We start from the raw sequence: 20,003 nt of genomic DNA on the forward strand, positions 1-20,003 counted from the left end.
AGTGTGAAACTCGCCAAAGAACATCCAAAAAGGATGTGGTCGACACTGATTCTGTCTTACCACAGACAGCATCTAACACAACCATTCCAACCTTTTCTTTTCAGTATAACAGCACTGGTTAGCTTATCATGGAAAATCTTGAAATCTGATAGATGAATATGTTAATTTAAGAGGCAGCTTACTTTTCCACATGTTCCAACATCAGCATTCTGAACTTCAATAACATGGGTCTTGGTTGAGTTAATAATCTCACAAAGCTTAGTTGTTGTAGTTTTGTTACTTATCAAACAACCGTGTAGCTCTACTACATGTACACTGCATGCTAACTCAATGAGAGAAGCCGTCACTGAATTGCACTCTCTCATACATGTACGGACACACCCCTAAGGAAAAAAAGAAGAAAATAAAAAGAAAGCAACTTTTACAAGGACGCGCGCATTCATCCAACTTCCAACATGCATGTAAGGGGAGTGGCTGTCTCAGTGGCCGACGGCAATGGCCTCCTCGTCGGCGAGCTCAATGCCGGCGTCAGCCAGGCGCTTCTCCTTATAAACATAGCCCCTGGCCGCGAGCGTGAAGAGGACGAGGTTGATGGCGCTGATCACGGCGAGCAACCAGTAGAAATAGTCGAGCCTCCCGTCATTGAGGTTGTCCGCGAGCCAGCCGCCATGACCGCCGTGACCCGTGACCTTACCGACGATGGTTACGAGCAGCGTGCTGAAGAAGAATCCGAGCGCGCAGGTGCTGAGGAACAGCCCGGTGCTCATGGTCTTCATGCCCTTGGGACACTCGCGCAGGAAAAAGGCGAGCTGGCCCATGTACGTGAACGCCTCGCCGGCTCCGACGAGCACGAACTGCGGCATGAGGAGGAACACGGTGATCGTGACGCCGTGCTCGGAGGTGGTCTGGCGGTGGCGCTCGATGAGCGCTGCGACGGCCATGCCGGCGACGGAGAGGAAGAGGCCGACGAAGACCCGCTGGAGCGGGCTGAGGCCGTGCGGGTTGCCCGTGAGGCGTTTGACGACGGGCGCGATGAGGCGGTCGTAGAGGGGCACGGTGAGGAGGATGGAGCCGATGAGGAAGACGGTGAGGGAGCCGGCGGGGATGAGGAAGCCCGGGCCGCCGATGCCGCGGTCCATGACCTCGGCCTGCGCCACCGAGAAAGTGGTCATCTGCGCGTGGATGGTCCAGAACATGATGGTGGTGGCCCAGATGGGCAGCATCCGCACCACCTGCTTCACCTCCTCCACGTCCGTCCGCGTGCACAGCGTCCACTTGCTCGCCGACGCCGGCGACTCGCCGTCGACGATCGCCGCGTGGTCAAGAAACCTGCATGCGTACGTTTGAATGTCAGAATTTACTATTTTTTGGGAAAGACGTTTCCATGTAAGAAAGTCATTAGTGCAGAAACTAATAATCTCAGACACGATGAACTGGTCAGCCCGGGGGGAAGTTCCAAGCGATAAGCTACTTGGGCGTGGCCCGTGCGCCCTGCGCGCGCATGCATGTGATTGGGCAGTGCCGCGACCCGTGGGCTGCATGCAGGGCAGCCAGGCAGGCAGGTTTCCACCTCCACCGGCACCGGCCGGCCACTACGGCGAAATTCCAAAAGCGCTGGCCACTGGCTGGCGACCTTTCCTAGCAGGTTTCCGCGAGGCAAAGCATCTGTTGGGAGATTATAAACAAGCTGGCTTTTAGACCAACCGGACCGATGGAGGATCATTCTAGCAGCGCACCTTCAGACTTCAGTGCAGTGCATCAGGGGATAGGCTTACCTCGCCCAGTGCTGAACTCCTGCAGAATTATTTCTTAAAAAAAGGGGTGAATTGCTTTGGGATGTTTCAATTCGGGTCGACGTGGTGATGCATGATCTGACGCGAGCTATGCGGCCGGACAGTTGACCGCTGTCTTCCTTGCTCTATTTGCAAGTAATGTATTTCAGCCCCAAAGGCAGGCATAGGCTTCAGAGTCCACCTTTGTTTTATTTCCTGAATCATGGATTCTAAATTGGCTCTACTAACTAGCTATCAAGTTTTTTGGGCAAAAATATTTTTTAGAATCTTGGAACATCTTATGCTTACTCTCATATTATCCTAACATCTCTGGATTTCATCAGTATATTCCAAGAGGAAATATCAATCAACCCTACCCCTTTTCTTATATGCTTGACACCACTTACTTCTGTGGACAACGTTTGTCCATTTATGTTATTAACTTGTTCTATGTTGAAGTTACTTTAAAGATGAATTAAATTTCTATATTTGCATTGGATTTTTCAAAGTAAGACGAATGGTCAAACGTCGCGATCAAAAATCAAAAGATATTTATGAGTGGAAGGGGTCCACAGAGTGTGTTGTTGTAAAATGGTACAGATATTTGTGGCTAGAGGGACTAACAAATATCTTTCTGTTTTGTTTTCATTCTGAAATCCCGATCTAGTTATCTTGTGTACGTGTGACACGGGAAAGACTGCAATTGGCGCCACAAGTGAAGAGACAAGAACAAGTGTGTCACTTGTACAGTGGGCCGTACGTGCAAGTGGTGGATAGGCGCCAGAAGTGAGAAATCGAGGTCGATCATGACTGATCCAGCGTGTGGCAGTAGAATTGGCAATGGCTATGCACAATGTCCCCCTCTACATTTACATCACGCCTACCGTCTCTGTATCTGTTGGGCCAGCGGGCCGTGTATACGCATCCATGCGTGTCTGCATCCATGCACGCATCGAGCCAGCCAGCGACGCTGCCAATTCCATCCGTCGGTCCCTAGATATCGGCCGGACCATCCTAAAAGTGCACACGAATATACGTATGTGCCCGTGTGAGTGAGCGAGCCGAGGCCAGTAGGCAGCAGCATAGATAGGGTTGGTTTCTCCGCACAATTATTCTGTGATGGGGATGCGAAATGTTGCGGTGGACCAGGCATTGTGGAGCTTGCTTCGCAGCAATGATGGGCGCGCCCCCAAATAACCTATATATGACACGCCTAGGTGGATGTATTTCTGGGGGTCTGAGTTGATAGGGACAACAGGACAGGATGATGCGTCTCCTATAACTTGTCGAACAGGGTTATCCAGTGTGCCGACCACTAATCATGTTTCAATAAGTTTGCTAATCGGATCAGGTCATTTCAATTGTATCAGACTAAGCAAGCCTAATTAAGTAATTGTTGCTACTGCGTAATTAGTATTAGTAATGATGAGCACTTCAGTTCGGTAACGGGAAATAACGAAAGATTGCACGTCAGAGATTCTCCTTACCGGCATTCCTTGCTGTGGGGCAGCTTCTGCTTCCCCTTGACGTCGGCACCGGCGGCGGCGGCATCGTCGACGTCGTAGAGCGTGTTGGGATCCGACGGCAGTGGCAGCGCACGCTTGCTCCAGGCGGCGGCCGTCACGGCGGCCACCTGGGTCAGCGGGCTGCCCACCAGCTTCTTGAACCGGTATCTCCTGGTACCAAGCAGGAACACGGCGAGCCCGACGAGGATGCCAGCGGCGCAGACGCCGTAGCCCCAGCGGCGGCCGACGTTGTCCTGCACGTACACCAGCACCGTGACGGCCAGCAGCGCCCCGATGCTCACGAAGAAGTAGAACCAGTTGAAGAACCGGAGCATCTTGCTGCGCTCGCCGTCGTGCGCCTCGTCGAACTGGTCCGACCCGAACCCCGACACGCTCGACTTGAGCCCGCCCGTGCCCAGCGCCGTCAGGTACAGGCCCAGGTAGAGGACCCCGAGCTGCGTCCCGTTGGCCGGAACGCAGTCGGGGCTCGCGCCCTTGGCGTCCGCGCACGGCGGCGGGCGCAGGCCAGGCGCCGCCGTCGAGATGGTCAGGATCATCACGCCCTGCAGTTACATAAACAAAAGTCAATTATTAGCCAGGTGTTATTAAGCCGTTGTAAAACTCAGGCCGGGCCGGCGAGAGACGACGAACCGTGGCCTGGACGGCGGTGAAGACGGCGATGGTGAGGTAGCGGCCGAGGTAGCTGTCGGCGACGAAGCCCCCGAGGAGGCAGAGCATGAAGGAGGTGCCGATGAAGTTGGTGACGGTGTTGGCAGCGGCGGCATTGCCGAGGTGCATGGTGCCGGTCATGTACGGCACCAGGTTCACCGCGATGCCCAGCGTCGTCATCCGCTCGAACAGCTCCGCGCCTTCACGAGGCCGAACCAACCAAAATCAGTTACACATGCACGGACATCACGAACAGAGAATGGGCATAACACAGGTCATGTGCCACGAGTCCATGACCCTGGAAGCGATCGAAATGGGAGGCAAAGTACCTAGTATCATGGCGGCGCACGCCCACCCGCCGGTGGTGGCGCGGCTGGCCGGGCGGCCCTTGTAGTCCCAGGCGTCCGTCAGGGCCTTGCCATCCGACGCGGTCTCCGGCAGAACAGAGGCCATCGTTCCCTTCTCCCTCTCGAGATCGACAGAGCAAGCAGCCAAGGCCGAGCAGTCACTGGGCAGGTGGTGGTGGTGGCGCGGTGACGAGGAGGCTCGAGCTAGCGATGGAAGCAATCAGAGGGGTTGGGTGAGGTGGGGGAGGTGGGCTCGCGATCGGCGTGGCGCGATGCTGCCTCCTTCCTGGTGTGGGTGCCAGAGCTTGCCGGGGCCGGCTTTTATAGGTGAGCCCGGTGGATTCCTTGCGTCGGGATTCGGGCTTTGCCCGGGATCCTAGAGAGATCCTCCTCCCCTGCCCCACTGCCTTTGCCAAGCCAGCGAGGCTAACTGCTAGCGGTGGGGTTAAAGTTTAGTCTTATCGCATCGAATGTTTGATGCTAATTAGAAGAATTAAACATGAACTAATTATAAAATTAATTGCAGAAATCCTGGACTAATTCACGAGATAAATCTATTAAGCCTAATTAATCCATTATTAGCAAGTGGTTACTGTAGCACCACATTGTCAAATCATGGATTAATTAGGCTTAATAGATTCGTCTCGCGAATTAACCTCTATCTGTGCAATTAATTTTATAATTAGTCTATATTTAATACTCCTAATTAGTATCAAACATCCGATGTGACAGGAGAAGTTTAGCCGAAACAAACACCCCCTAGGTGAGGCGGAACCCATTAGAGTATGCTATCTCAGCGTGCTATTTGGGAAATCAGCATCTCCCTCCAACCATTTCTTCCCATGACTCTGGCAGCAGCCGTTGATTTGTGGCGCAATTATTGAGCTTTTCTCGGTGAAATCAGTGGAGGATAACAAAAGTTCTGCCGGTACTCAACTACTAAGACAAATCAGTGGACGACGGACTGCTGCGAACTGCTACCTGTACACGGCGGGTCAGAAAAGGAGACGCTTTTCGGAGTCTAAAACACATTGGACGGTAGAACGTTAACTTCCACTTGATCTTTGGAAGCTCCTCCACATTTGCACTCATGTACAATGTGGAACATGGAATTTTGAGGGTGGAAAGAAAATATACACGGCTCCTACACGACTAACTACTGCAAGTCTGCAAGAGAGTATCTTGTGTGTGTGTCACATTCTGAACGAGGTACAGGCAACAGAATCTCCCAGTGGCAGAGGCATCGTAAGCTTGCACGGCATGCGTGCGTCCAATCTCGCCGCTTTCAGCGGACAAAGGCGCCCATTTCCGATGGACATCCGCTGCCCAGCCTTTAGAGCGACACGCGTTGACATCAAAGTTTTGGATGGGTTGACCCGTATATTTGTATACAAATATACCTGCGTGTGCCGACCTGAAATCTCAGCTACAGCGCCCAGCAGTGCTAGTCAGGAGGAGTGAACTTAATGCGGGGTGCAGGGTAGGATCCCACTCGTCCCACACCATGCATCTTGGAAACTGAAAGCTCCTCCTCCATGTTTCAAAAAAAAAAACGAAGAAAAGAAAAGAAATGAAATGAAATGTCCTCTCCTATGAAAGATCCTTGCAAAGAATTTGATCGGTAATGCATTTAAATATTTCCCTATGCAATAATTGGTTGTAGCTATATTTAGAAGAAATCATGCATGTGCATTTGGATCCATCTGGCTCAAGTTTCAGACACCAAATGCTCCAAGAGTTGGACCACGTAGGAATTTGGTTGGTCAGGTGCAGGCCATCCAGCCAATAGTCTACCCCTGCCAGAGTGTATTATTGTATTCTAGTCTCTGTTAAGTGTTAATCATATAAGGTCGTTCATCCATTCTGGCTAGCTGCCTGGCTCAGCACAACCGGATCGATCCTTATCGTACGTCCTGCAGCCTGCAGCTGCACTGATTGAACTTGCATTGCATTAGCAACTACCTAGCCCATCACGAGGATACAGAAAACCTCTACACTTCTCTTGGGCTAAAACAGAAGACTCAGCACGTGTCAGAGCTTCTCACAGCAATAATCTATGGGTGTATACCATTAGTCCAGATGGGTTAATTAACTACTTAACTCGGATGATCACACGGGAACAGGTAGATCCAGTAACAGTTTCCTTATACTTGCATTGATCTGGCCCCCACTCCCCACAAGATCCCCAGGGCTAGGATACACCCAATGAGAAAGCGAGAATCCGAGAGCTGCTACCTTATTGCATTGTTATTAGGTTAACAGAGGCGAGCTCGCGCTAGACCCATCCTTAATTACTTGCCCGTTCAGCAAGCTCTGTGCGATCAGTACTGTTCATGCAGGGTAAGGAACCGTACTTCAGTAAATTATTCCCTTTGGAGAGGATGACAGAGACGAAATACTTCACGTACATGAGCTAGCAATTTTAGGAGATATAACTATTTAAAAACGAAATGTTTAAGTATTGCAAGTTTATAGATAAATTTAAGGCCTCCAACTAATTGAAATAGCATATTTTTGTGTTCGTGATATCTCTCATTTGTTCATTTTCTAACACAATATCCACATAGATACTCTGCAATCTTATCCTATTGTGATAGAGACTTTAGTCACGTACTATTACACTGTTTGTTTTTTATTTTCATACGTATTCGTAATTTCCCCACTTTGCATTGCACATCTGCATTTGTTTTTTACACGTGTTGGATTGAAACTTTAGATTGAAGTAGATCACCTCTAGTTACAGTCCACCTCGTGGGTTGCATCTGTTTTATGTTCCATATGGCTATCTGGAAATGATATTGTTTTCACCAAACGTCCTAATGTTACTATAGTGCAGGCAATTTACAGGGGTACCTATTGGCTATGCTTTTGGAGATTGTTGCAAAGATAGGACCAACGGAAGGATATGCTAGAGGCTTGCTAGGCTTTGGAAGTGGTGACAATGCAGGGTACTTTCCCTAGCTCGGCAATGACCAGCTAGCCTGTCCAGGCAATAGCTCACAGAGGCTAGGCTCACTCTTTGGATTTACTGGCACTTGCACTGAGTACATACCTGTTGGAGCCCAAAATTAGCACTAAGCCAGTCAGGCAAGGGTCCACCGGTCAGACGGGTTCATCCAAGCGGTCTGATTGGTCTGGAACCCTGTAGCTGGTCTAGCAATGCAAATCGATATGACTGGTTGGTATGGGTAGTCTGACCGGTCCAACTCTAGTCCGAGTAGATTTGAGGAATCCTTGTAGATTAAGATTTATAAAAGGATTTCCTTGCGGGGCAAGACCTCCCCACCCTATAAATATAAAGGGCCGCGGCCGATTAAGGCTAACACCCAATCGATCAAAATATTTACTTTACTTTTATCTCCAAACCCTAATCTTTTCCAACCCCTTTACTTTCCTCCTTCGTCTCTACAGCATTGAGGACGTTCTGAGTGGCCTGCTGAGATCTTAGAGCAATCCTAGGCGCACCATCCCTGACGGGACCCCTCCCGCGGTGGTGATCGTAGGTTTTCACGTCGCTCCTATGCAAATCAGTCTGACCGGCTTCCTTGACCGGTCTGATCAGCCAAGGGCAGGAGCCTGTTGACGCTCACTATTGACACACTTTTACCCCTGTTTATCTTCAATAATGACATGAATTTAATACCTAAACTATTAATTACACCTAATAAACCGGTCATTTTCACATATGCAACATATTTAGAGGATGTTCTATTTTTGTAGGGAATTGGATCTAAAAGTATAATTTTTTGATAAAACATTGAACAAGCATCGAACCAGACAAAGATGGAGGCCAACGGGCCCAGGAAGGGTCTGATCGGCCTAGACGAGCCGAGGCCGATCGGCCTTGGGTCTTCTGGAGCCTACCGACGCCCATCTTTGGCACGCAATCCTCCGAGATGACTTGAGGGCTAAGTTTTTGAAGATATGGCAAGGATCACTTCGGGATCAAAGAGGAATCAAAGAAGATCAAGCGAAGATTTGAAAAGTCATTGAAGATCAATCTCATCCCCAAGCAACCGATGTGCCAGGCTCACATGCAAGTAAAAATAGGACTTGAAGGCACCAGGGGAGACTTGAAGACGAAACAGGACGTGAGGGGCCAAAAGGAAGGTCCAGGCCAATCGGCCTGGGGGTTTCTTTCGTCCCCTCGCCTTCCAATTTTTGCCACGTGCTCTCTAGACTGAAAAATCCACCGAACCCCTTATCCAAGACGACGTACTCAACATGAAGCAGCAGAGAAGCAGAAGGAGCTTGAGGTACACCTCTCTGGAGAGCCAAGAGACGTGTAGTTGTCGGGGGCTAGTGTAGGCAAACCTCTGCCAGCGTGATCACCCTGCAAGGAAGATCACGCTGGAGTTGGAGCTAGAAGTTATCAAGATTAAGGTAGGATCCTGGTGGTGATCTTGTGATGTACAATCATTCATGGTGAAGTATAGATGTGTTCATGTTCTTAGTGATCTAAGTATTTCCTTTGATGGTTTTATGCTTTATTGGGTTTGCTTGCGTTTCAATCTATGAATCGATGATAGATTGCCTAGGGTGTTCTTGTGATCATGGTGACCAGATTTGCATGCCTAATCTACCAATGAGTATGACATGTTCTTATGATCATGCCTTTAACCTACTTGCACTGATAGAGATGATTGTGATAGGATCTTTCTTGTGTAAGGTGGAGGGTTTCCGGATCCGGACCGGAGGTGTAGATTTAAAGATACTTTTTACTAAGATCATATTTATGTTGCTTTGCTATCCACGCTCAGAATTACAATATATGCATAGTCTAGGTTGCTCTAGATTGGTTACCTTTGCTCTATCTGTATCTATCTATACATGATTAGTTCATTGGATCTGAATTTCTGATAAACACCAAGTTAATACTAACAATGCTATTTGAAATAGATCTTGTGCTATAAGTTCTAAAGATTGATAAACCTTCGGGGAATACTCTGAGGGAAGAACTACGACTGATCCGTACGCTTGCGGTTCACAAATTGGCATGCTAACAACCATCAACAAGCTTTTCTGGCGTCATTGCCGGGGAACTAATAGTCAGGTTCTAAATTAACTATGCATCTATGGATATGACTTTTTGTTCATGATTTTTCAGTCTTTTCTTTTTAATATTTTTGTTTTGTGCAATGTCAATAAAAATTTCAGATCTAGTTCTTGTATATATATGTTTGCTTTCACTAACGCTAACAGGAGATGGACGGCTACCTCTCCAACAAACTGAAAAATTTTGTGGATGATTTAGAAAAACTTTACAGGCAAGGTAGACGTTTAGCACAAGCAAGAAAGCTGGAGATCGAAGCTTCAGCTATTAAGGAAGAATTGGAAGTGTCGGAAACATCATCATCATCATCATATACTCCAAAGTCGACACCACCGGCAAGTCCAGGAGGGGCAGCAGTTGCTCCAGAAGTACCACAAGCACCTGCAATGGGAGATCAACAACCGAACCGAGAGCCTACTATCGGGGAACTTTGCATTCCGAACATCAATGACTTACCTATCCATGAATTGGGCGGCGTTCACACTTCACTGGCAAGGAAGATGCTAATCTTCATCTACAAGAGTTTACGCAGCTATGCAACACCTTCGACGTGGATGGAGTTACTAAGAATCAATTAAGGGCAAGGTTGTTCCCTTACTCTCTACTTGGAAGAGCACTTCAATGGTTTTACTCTCTATCGGTGGCAACAATTCAGAATTGGGATGAGTTGATCAAGGCTTTCTTAACTGAACATTATTCGCCAGCCAAGACTCAGAATCTCAGAAGCAGGATAGCTACTTTTGCTCAATATGCTTCCGAGATGATTGCTGAACCTCATGAGCGCTTCAATAATTATGTTCTTTCAGTTCCACACCGCAAGTACCCAAAGGAGGACCTAGTTCAAAAGTTCTATCAAGGGCTGGCACCAGCATCAAGGGAAATTATTGACGCATCGGTTGGAGGATCAATTATAGACCTCACCCCAACTCAAGCTTTCAAGTTATTTAAGAAAGTTGCAGACAATGATGCATGGGCATCATTTGGGCGCCTATTCCCAGCTCAACCTACTGGAAATACACAAGGAGTGTTGTAGGTGGAGTGTGATCAATTAATTAAATGAAAGATTGACTCGCTGATGAGGAGACTGGAGAAGATGGAGATAAAGGAAGTTCAAGCTATAGACATGAAGGCAGCAAAAGCAAGATCAACATGTGAAGAGTGTGGTGACTACGGCCATGTCCGCAAGAATTGTCCAGTGGAAGCAAAGTTGCTAGACTACATGAAGAAGGGAGAGTGGTTTCCACCATCCAACTATCGGTATGGACATAATAGACATCAATTCAATGCAAGCTCATCTATTCAGAACACAGTGCCTCTACGCATTCAGCTGAACGAGTTCATGGAGGAGCAAGGCAAGATCAACAAAGACATTGTCACTAAGTTCAAGGCTATGCACAAGATTCTGGAAAATATTGATAGCAAAGTGATAGAGATCGGAAGTTTGAACCACCAAGTGATAACATGATGAAGATGTTGTCAGTGTTTTATACTCAGCAACCTACCGAGGGGTATCTCGAGGTAGTAGATAGGTTGGTGGGGGATCGCCGGACTTGGAACTTGATGGTAAAAGCGAGGACACAAGACACGGATTTATGCAGGTTTGGGCCGCCAGAGTAGGTAATACCCTACGTCCTGCTTGGGGTGTTGTATATTGTGCCCAACGCTTGGGTGTTATTTGGTGTTGAGGATTTGGTCTTCTATTGTGGTTCTGCCGATCTAGGTACCCTTGCCCTCCTTTATATACTTCAGGGGATAGGATTACTAGTCAGTTACAAGGTAGGAGTCCTATTAGAATTACAGGGGAAACCTAGTAGGAGTTCGTCTTTTTCCTTCCTTGCGGGTACTGGGAATCTATCCCCGACAAGCCTCGGAGCGCTTCATAGTCGAGTGTAGCAATCCTCAAGTACTTTTAAGATCCTCGCTGAGTAGTTCTAGTGCTCTTCGAGTACTTTGTCTAGCTAAATCTTCAAAGTGCTTCAAAGCTGCCATGAGGCTATGGTGTGCTCAAGCCCTGATAGTCTTCACTTTGTAATCTTCATCTTCGGATTGTGATATGGAGGGCGGCGAAAGTCGCACTCCATATGGAGTAGCCTCCGAGCTTTAGGTTGAATCGAATAATCAGGCTGAGGGTCAATAAAATCTTCAATCTTCTTCTTTCGTCTTGAAAAAATCAATTGTTGGGTGTAACTTATCAGCCCCCGAGCCTTGGAATGATTAAATAGTCAATCCGAGGGTCTTTAGTCTTCACGCAAGTCATCATCCGAGTAGTTTTGCGACGTCCAACCCCTGAGCTTTTAAGCCAGGTGAGCTGTAAGAGCCATGTCGAGTAGTTATTGGTGCTTAGCCCCCGAGCATGGGAGCTAGCAGAGCCACTGGAGGTATTCCGAGTAGTAATTGGTGCTTAGCCCCCGAGTTTGGGAACTGGCTGAGCCATTGGAGGTACGCTGAGTGTCTTGGAGAGTCGTCGCCGAAACTTGACCTGAAAAAAAAGATGCATATATTATGTTGCATATTGTAGAATTTTGGAACTACCAAAATTTATTCAGTGATGAATATAATGTAAATGTTGTGTGTCATATTTTTGTTTCAGCCATATTTTTCCCGTGTAGTTAGCTTATTATGTTTAGGATCTCAGTCTCTATTTAGCCATTACCACTGTGTGTGAGATCTTTATCTTGTGTTTGCGTACTGGCATTGCTGTTACGGAGTCCTAGCATTTTGGCATGACAAAATATCCAAGGATTTCACGGATTAAGGTGTGTTCTGCTCGAGTAGATTAGTGACTACTAAGAGTAGATATTGAAAATAAGTAGTCGACATTGCGATAAAAATAGAGAGTGGTTGCGCTTAAAGTAGTCGTTGAGACTTGTCTGCCTTTTGGTGAGGAGAGCGCGTGTTGCCACGCATAGGATTTGTGCTTCCTTAGGGTGTAGCCGCTATGAGCCTCCAGCACTCAGTGCACCAAACTTTGTGGCAGAGCCTCCTAGTTTGGTGTACCAAGCCTGTGGCGGAGCTTCCAAAACTCAGTGCACGAAACCTGTGGCGATAGCCTCCGTAATTCGGTGTACCAAGCCCATGGCTATCGGTCAACATGCCCCAAGAATAGTTGGCAAAGTGTAGCTTTTGAGGGTAATTTCCATCAAGAGGCGTACACAAAAAAGTACTCGGCGTGTTGCCCTGCATGCAGAAAATAAGCCAGAAAATTTATATGAAATAATTAAAAAGGTGACTTAGCTTGATTCGTGGATGATTGCTGATGAAGCCGTGGCGGTTGTCGATGAAGCCGCGACGGTTGTTGATGAAGCTGACTAGTTGGAGTTGATTCTGACTAGTTATTGATGGTGCGAGGCTAGCCCTAGACTAGTTTTCTAGTCGAGACGAGTAGTAGTTGAAGTAGTCGTCAGCGAGTCGATGCAGCCGGACGTTGGTGTAGTAGTGCTCACATACATTTTCTTTGTACGTTAAGCAAAAAATCTTGAAGTTCTTGCGATAGCCCTTGTGTGCGCATAGCAATTGTTAACTATTTGAATTTATGCCGGTTTGGGGCAACAACTTGATGCTCTCTGTTCCATCTCGAAGAGTGTGCTGTTGACTTCCTGCGGATGGCGCAGCAGCTTCTGGAGATGGAGTCATTAATGGTTGGCGCAGGTACTCCTCTCTGCCTCGAACTCGAAGTAGACTCCGTCTTGAAATAGATGTCAAGTAGGCCAAAAAAATTGAATCCATCTAGGATTGACAGCATGGATGAGTAGTCTGCTCCATTGTAGACCGACTTTGACTAGATTCGAGCTCTCGCATGTTGTGATTTGAAAAAATTATGTTAGCAACTCTGTCTTCAACTTGATGCTTGAACCGATGAGTTACCAACTCGATAAGTCGGCGTAGTGCACAACGCCGTGCTAATAGATTGATTTTGATGAGGTCCTTCAAGCTCGCCCGATGACCTCGACGATCACCCCTACCTGGCGCACCAGATGTCAGTGTTTTATACCCGGCAACCTACTGAGGGGTATCCCAAGGTAGTAGATTGGTTTGTGGGGGATTGCCGTACCTGGAACTTGATGGTAAAAGTGAGGACACAAGACACGAATTTATACAGGTTCGGGCCGCCAAAGTAGCATAATACCCTACATCCTGTTTGGGGTGTTGTATATTGCACCCTGTGCTTGGGTGTTGTTTGGTGTTGAGGATTTGGTCCTCTGTTGTGGTTCTGCCGATCTAGGTACCCCTACCCTCCTTTATATACTCTAGGTGTGGTTTACTAGCTGGTTACAAGGTAGGAGTCCTATTAGAATTACAGGGTATGAGTCCTAGTAGGATTACAGGGGAATCCGAGTAGGAGTCCATCTTCTTCCTTCCTTGCAGGACTAGGAATCTATCCCCGACAGATGCTAGAGACTCAAGTTACACGGTTAGCTGGGTATTTTACAAGCAATCAAGGGAAGTTGCCAGGACAACCGATGAATCCAGAGTTAGCTAAAAATATTCAAACTTGCTCAGGTAAGGAAACAGAAGATCCAGAACATCCGGCGGGAGCTAGGAAGCCTAGACCAGCTGAAGAAGTAGAGATGACTTCAAAGGAGAAGACACCTACCCTAGCTCCGGAGATTGAAACGGACGAGCCAGAGTTTGAGATGGTTCATCAAGATGACACAAAGATTCTGCCAGAGAACCACACCGTCATCTAGGTAAAATTGACGAACAGTTTGAGAAGTTTGTTGAAGTTGTGCGCAGGTTGAACATCAATATACCACTACTGGATGCTCTACAAGCTCCAATCTACGCTCGCTACTTCAAGGATATCCTGACGAACAAGCGAGACATTCCGCAGTTTACTACCAATCACATCAAGATGACTGAAGAGTGCAGTGCTGCAATCGCTAATGAAGCTCCCGAGAAGAAAAGAGATCCTGGATGTCCAACCATCCCATGTTCAATTGGAGCGCTGATGTTTGAAAGGGCATTATGAGATCTCGGCGCAAGTGTTAGCATAATTCCTAAAGCTGGGTTCGAGAAGCTATGCCTGTCGAATCCAGAATTAACTTCTATGTGCCTTGAGTTGGCAGACAACACCGTTCGCTATCCTGAAGGTATTGCTGAAGATGTACCTGTGAAGATTGGGAATCACTTTATCCCTGTTGACTTCATGATACTCGAGATGGGAGGAGCTAAATCCCCACTCATCCTGGGAAGGTCGTTCCTGAAGACCGCATGAGCAAACATAGATGTTGGGAAGGGCAAGATCAAGTTTGACAATAATGGCACTATGAGCGCATTCAAGTTTCGCCCACACTTTGAGATGTGCAACATGATTTCTAGCAAGTATGTACCACCACATCGTCGTGTCAAGCAGGAGGAAAAGAACAAGAAAGCAGAAGAAAAGAAACCAGCAAAAAAAGTTGCTATCGTCTAGAAGAAGGAAGAACGCCAGCCTGTAAAGACCATTGTGCCTGCATCAAAGCCAAAGATGGTGAAGAAGTGGGTGCCAAAGACTGTAGCGCCGACACCGAGCGTTGGTCTGAACTGAAGAATTGAAGAGTCTAGCTATAGACTATAAATGAAGCACTTTGTGGGAGGCGACTCGATCATCGAGTCAAGAATAAGCTACTGGGAGGACAACCCTGGAGCCATTAGAAGAGTCAAATAAGTGAGTCGCAGATTTTGCTATGTCATACCTGGTGAACATTTATTAAGTGGAACCTTCAGTAAGAACAATATTTGGAGTTTTATTCACTCAGTCATTTTCTATTCCTCTCTTTTTCATATCCAATATTTATTTGATTTATCTTGGAAAACTACAACCATATATCCCTATCCTATCATGATAAACACACGAGTAGAGCCCACATTGTTCTTACTTTGTAAATTTTTGACGCATGCCATGAATCGCGTGATCATTGGATTTTTGTTTGTTTAAACTTGAAAAACTAATCGATTCTCTTAGAATTAGAATTTTTCTGAGCCATATTTATTTATTTCATTCAAAATTGCCCTCTCACTTTTGACCAAAATTAGAACCTAAATCCATTACCCCACGGTTGAAATCGAAATTGCTTCATATCAATTCATGAGAATGAACGATACCGGTGCAACCAAATTAATGTAGTCAGAAATCCTTTCGACTTACAAATATTTTGGCTGCTTCAAAACTTCTCTAAAATATTTTTGAACTTATTGCTAGCTCTGAGTTAATTTTTAATTTTTGAAATTAGAGGAGGATTAAGCATCTAAACATGATTTGGAGGGTTTATGAGCTTCATTTACACTAATGGTTGATTTTGTGATCACGGGAACAATCATGGAGGCACTCTCACCTACCACACATGCATAAGGAAACAAAGAGTGTGCTACCATACTTGTTTGTTGCAGCTCAAAGGACAAGGCATTGAGTGAAATTGAGAAAACAATGAGGCCATGACACATAGGTGCATGATTTTCAACAAAGTGCCAACACAAAGGAGTGGAGGTGTCGAACATACATCAATGGGTCCACCAGAAGGTTTGGACAATCCTAAATTTGGAGCTGGACACCGAGACACATCTGACATGGAGACTATGACACAGGAGAGTGTAGTCTGCATGGAAAGAAAGGAATTAGTCGAGGACTACAAAAAGTACTCGTAGCAATAAGGGTAGAACTCATCTAGTCAAATCCGACTAGTTTTGTTGTAACCAACCGACCTGTAACCCTACCCTCGGCAATATAAGGTGAGGCAAGGACCCCCTCCAAAGCAATTCAATCCAACCAATACACAGGATGTAGGGTATTATGCTATTCAGCGGCCTGAACCTGTCTAAATCATGTGTCTGCATTTACCTTCAAGTTCCTGATCTCGACGAGCCCCACTAACCAAAACACTACCTCAGGCACCCCCTTCAGTAGGTTGCTGGCTTTAAACAACGACAGTTGGCGTGCCAGGTAGGGGGCCTCACCGAGAATCCATTAGCAAACTTGATGGCACAAGTCATCATCAAGCCAATCGTCACATTCAAAGTAGGCGCGATGTTCGTCTTCGGCCCATGGGTTTGCATCACAGACGGTGCTGGAAATTTCCACCGCCACATTGCATCGACCCCGGAGAAGAAGCAGCAGACCATGAAGCTGCAGAACCGAGCTCTGGAGGATCTCGTTGAGAATTTCGACAAAATTTCAATTTCAAACGTAGTCAGAGGTTGGGAGGACGAGTCCGAGTTCAACTTGACTTTTTCTACCATTCAGATTGACTTTCACGAGCCGGCACAAAAGCCATCGTGCGAGTCAAACTACCACCCAAGTCGATTCCCATTCGGACTCTGCAACACGACCACTAGTTATAAGGTTGCCCGTCCAGATCACAATCCGATACAAATACGATCGAGGACCTCGACAACTACTCGGACCCGGACGAAGAGACTCCTTTATCAGGATCCCAGCAGGACCTGGTAATCACATCAACTCCTCAAGGCAGATTCATCTATTGGCGCAACATGAAGCCACCTGCTCTTGCCAAAGATGATAATTCACGCCTCATCGCCTACCTCGACACTCTTCTGTACCAAGAGGGAGCTCCTCTGTCACCCATCTACGAGGAAGGAGACACCACGGAGGTCATCACTTCAAGTTCGGGAAACTATTCCTTAGAACGAGAACTCTTTGCTCTCATTACTGGACAAAAGGACGAAGAAGAAGAACAACGGGACAGAAACCCACGACATGAGCATCACCTGGATGATGTCTTGCCGGATGAACTCACTGCCAACATTGTCGGAGAAGAGACCGAAGCTCAAAGAACTCAACGAGGAGTAAGAAACGCCGCAAGAGCAGAGCACCACCGCCGCCTTGCAGCAGACCTACCAATCCAGAACCTGGATAACGCCTTTGAAGCAGTTCAAACACGTCATCATCGTACTCCCCTACCTATCATCGCGTCTATTGATCTCATCACCCACGTGATGCCTTAGAACAAGTACACAAGACAATTGGCTCAACTGGCGGAACTCATGTATGAACAACTCGATCAACGGAATCTGATACAGTTAGTCCAACGCCCCCCATCCCAACATAGTCAACATGGCAATAGCCATAGAGGCCCTCCATCAGAACCAAGCCAACTCAGAGGCACCAGACCAAGCAAAACTGGAGCTGAAGGTAGTCGGGCAGAACCCTCGGGAGTCCGTGGCCACTGTAGGGCTAACCCAGAACCCGAACGCCCAACAGAAGATCTCCGCAACAAGATTAACGCCAGCCTTGATGCCCGTACCATCATCGACGGACGGCGCCACGAGCGTGAGCAAGAAGTCGAACACCTAGGAGATGATACTAACGGGTTTCCCACCTTCTCAAGACGTGTGAGGAGGATAATTCTACCCGAAAAGTACAAACCCCCATGTATCACCAAGTATGATGGCAAGCACGACCCAGTCTAATGGCTACAGTGCTACTCGCTATCAGTACAAGTAGCTGGGGGAAATGACGACACCAAAGTCATCTACTTCCCCATCTACATGGAAGCAACGCCACTCACATGGCTTGAATCATTGGATAAGAACTTCATCAACTCGTGGAAGGACCTCAAGGTAGCGTTCACCAACAATTACACAGGGGCAATGCAGCGTCCTGACAACAGGATCGACTTGTCTCAAGTTAAACAACAAGAAGGCGAGACCCTGCGGGGTTACTTACATCGCTTCCTCGACAAGAAGGCCACAATTGTGGATATCACGGAGCACGATGTTATTGACTGTTTCCAGAACGGCCTCCACAACCGCCGAATGTTCCAGGACTTCGGTAGAAGATGCCCTGCAATGTCAAATCCCTCAAGATCCTGGTATAGACGTGGGCAGATGAAGAAGACTGGGAGATCGAAAGGTTCAAGTCCAATTGCAACAAGGGCCAGCACAACAACAATCATAACAATGGCCAACGCAATGACAAGAACCGCAACGATCGCCCAAACAATGACAACTGAAATAACTACTCAGAAGGTTACAACCGCAAACGCAAGCCACACAACACTATCATGGCAATTTTGCAGTCGTCCAAGAAAGGTGGCGGCAGAAATCAAGATAAGCTCTCATTCAATGAGCTCCTAAAGAAACAGTGCCCATGGCATCCATAACACAAGCACTTTGCGATAGACTGTTTCAGTCTACACAGAGTCATGAAGGACCTGCCTGAGCCATCTGGCACCAAAGACAAGGGCAAGGCTAAGGAAGATGAAGACGATGGTGATAATGGCAAGTTCCAGAACTCATCCAACACCATCAACATCATCTTCGGCGGAACCCCGGGTACTGCTACTAAGTGGTCCCAGAAGCTCACTCTTTGAGAGATAATGTTGATTGAACCTGCGATGCCAACGTTCCTCAAATGGTCCGAGGTGCCAATTACCTTCTCTAGGAACGACCAATGGACTAGTTTCTCAGACCCACGATGGTATTCCCTCATCTTGGACCTAGTTGTCGCTGGCTCTAGACTTACTAAAGTACTCATCGATGACAGTAGCGATCTCAACGTACTGTTCGCCAGGACACTAAAGAAGATGGGCCTTGACATCACCGATATGCTCACCCCAACGAACTCCCCATTCTATGGATCGTCCCCGGAAACGCGGTTGTACCCCTCGAATAGGTGGTTTTGCCTGTTACCTTTGGGACCAAAGAATACTACCGGGCAGAATACATCCGATTCAAGGTAGCAGATTTCAAAATATCGTACCACGCCATCCTTGGAAGACCTGCATTGGCCCAATTCATGGCCATCCTGCACTACTTGTACCTAGTACTCAAGATGCAAGGACCCAGGGGAGTACTTTCCCTACGCGGAGACTTGAAGAGGTCGTATGACTGCGATACAGAAGCTGTGGAGCTAGCAACAACTTCCCAAGTACCAAACTCGATGATGCAAGTCTTCACCGCATCCAAGAAGCTATCCCCATCAGAACTTGAGATTCTAGAAAAGAAGTCGGGGGCAACCAAGGTCAAGCCGGAAAGTGAAGTAGACATCAAATCCATTGACCATGAGATTGGTGATAGCTTCAAAACAGCCCTGATCAGCACAAGGCTGGATCCCAAATAAGAAAGCACGCTCGTCAGCTTCTTCTAGGCCAATCGAGACATCTTCACGTGGAAACCAGCAGAGGGTCGTCAATCAGTTGGATATCTTCAAGACAAATTTGACCAGCCCACAGAGGATCCGCACGAGCTTCGGAATCAATTGTGCTTTGTGGAACCACATCAAGCTTTGTTGATGGACCTGGCTCAGATGACGCATCGGCAGCCATGACTTCCAAAACTGTCGCCGCTTCAATTTCCACTTTTGGCTTGGGGGCTACGAGAGTAGCCACGGTGCCAAAGGTAGTCGCCGCCACTTCTTCGGGTGCTTGTCACTCGGGGGCTGGCACTATAACGTTAGTCAAAGATAATATAACATCTTTCATCAATGCTGCTACGAAAGATAGAGCACTGGACTACTCGTCATCGCGGGCTAATTCTCTAGCTGTGGACTTGCTTGGGCCGAGGCAACGTCCTGTACTGAGAGGCTACCGCCATCGGTCACGGGCCTCAAGCTAGGCCCTCCAAGATCCATATCAGAGGATTTCCTGCATAAGATAAAGCTTCAGAAACACAACAAGGCGATCATGAGCTACAATTAGTACTCAAAGGGGCAGCAAGGCAT

At 47.4% G+C, this 20,003-nt stretch overlaps 1 protein-coding gene across 1 annotated transcript; it reads right to left on the minus strand.

Annotated features, from left to right (window-relative positions):
* Nucleotides 1-235: 235 nt before the first annotated feature.
* Nucleotides 236-4,599, minus strand: LOC117840543 (protein NRT1/ PTR FAMILY 6.3). The gene is made up of 4 exons (XM_034721058.2): nt 4,276-4,599; nt 3,929-4,146; nt 3,260-3,840; nt 236-1,329 (listed from the first exon to the last, which is right to left on the minus strand). Exons 1-4 carry the CDS (start codon nt 4,397-4,399, stop codon nt 480-482), a joined length of 1,773 nt encoding a protein of 590 aa, XP_034576949.1. The 5' UTR covers nt 4,400-4,599; the 3' UTR covers nt 236-479.
* Nucleotides 4,600-20,003: the final 15,404 nt, after the last annotated feature.

The sequence above is a fragment of the Setaria viridis genome, chromosome 9 (genome assembly GCF_005286985.2).
Source record: "Setaria viridis chromosome 9, Setaria_viridis_v4.0, whole genome shotgun sequence".
In the NCBI taxonomy this organism is placed as follows: domain Eukaryota; kingdom Viridiplantae; phylum Streptophyta; class Magnoliopsida; order Poales; family Poaceae; genus Setaria; species Setaria viridis.

Bases quoted from the DNA above. Each gene is read 5' to 3' on its own strand.
- LOC117840543 (XM_034721058.2), bottom strand. From the start codon at position 4,399: ATGGCCTCTGTTCTGCCGGAGACCGCGTCGGATGGCAAGGCCCTGACG. The intron at 4,147-4,275 runs GTACTTTGCCTC...GGCCTCGTGAAG, and splicing joins GTGCGCCGCCATGATACTAG to GCGCGGAGCTGTTCGAGCGG. The intron at 3,841-3,928 runs GTTCGTCGTCTC...ATGTAACTGCAG, and splicing joins TCACCGCCGTCCAGGCCACG to GGCGTGATGATCCTGACCAT.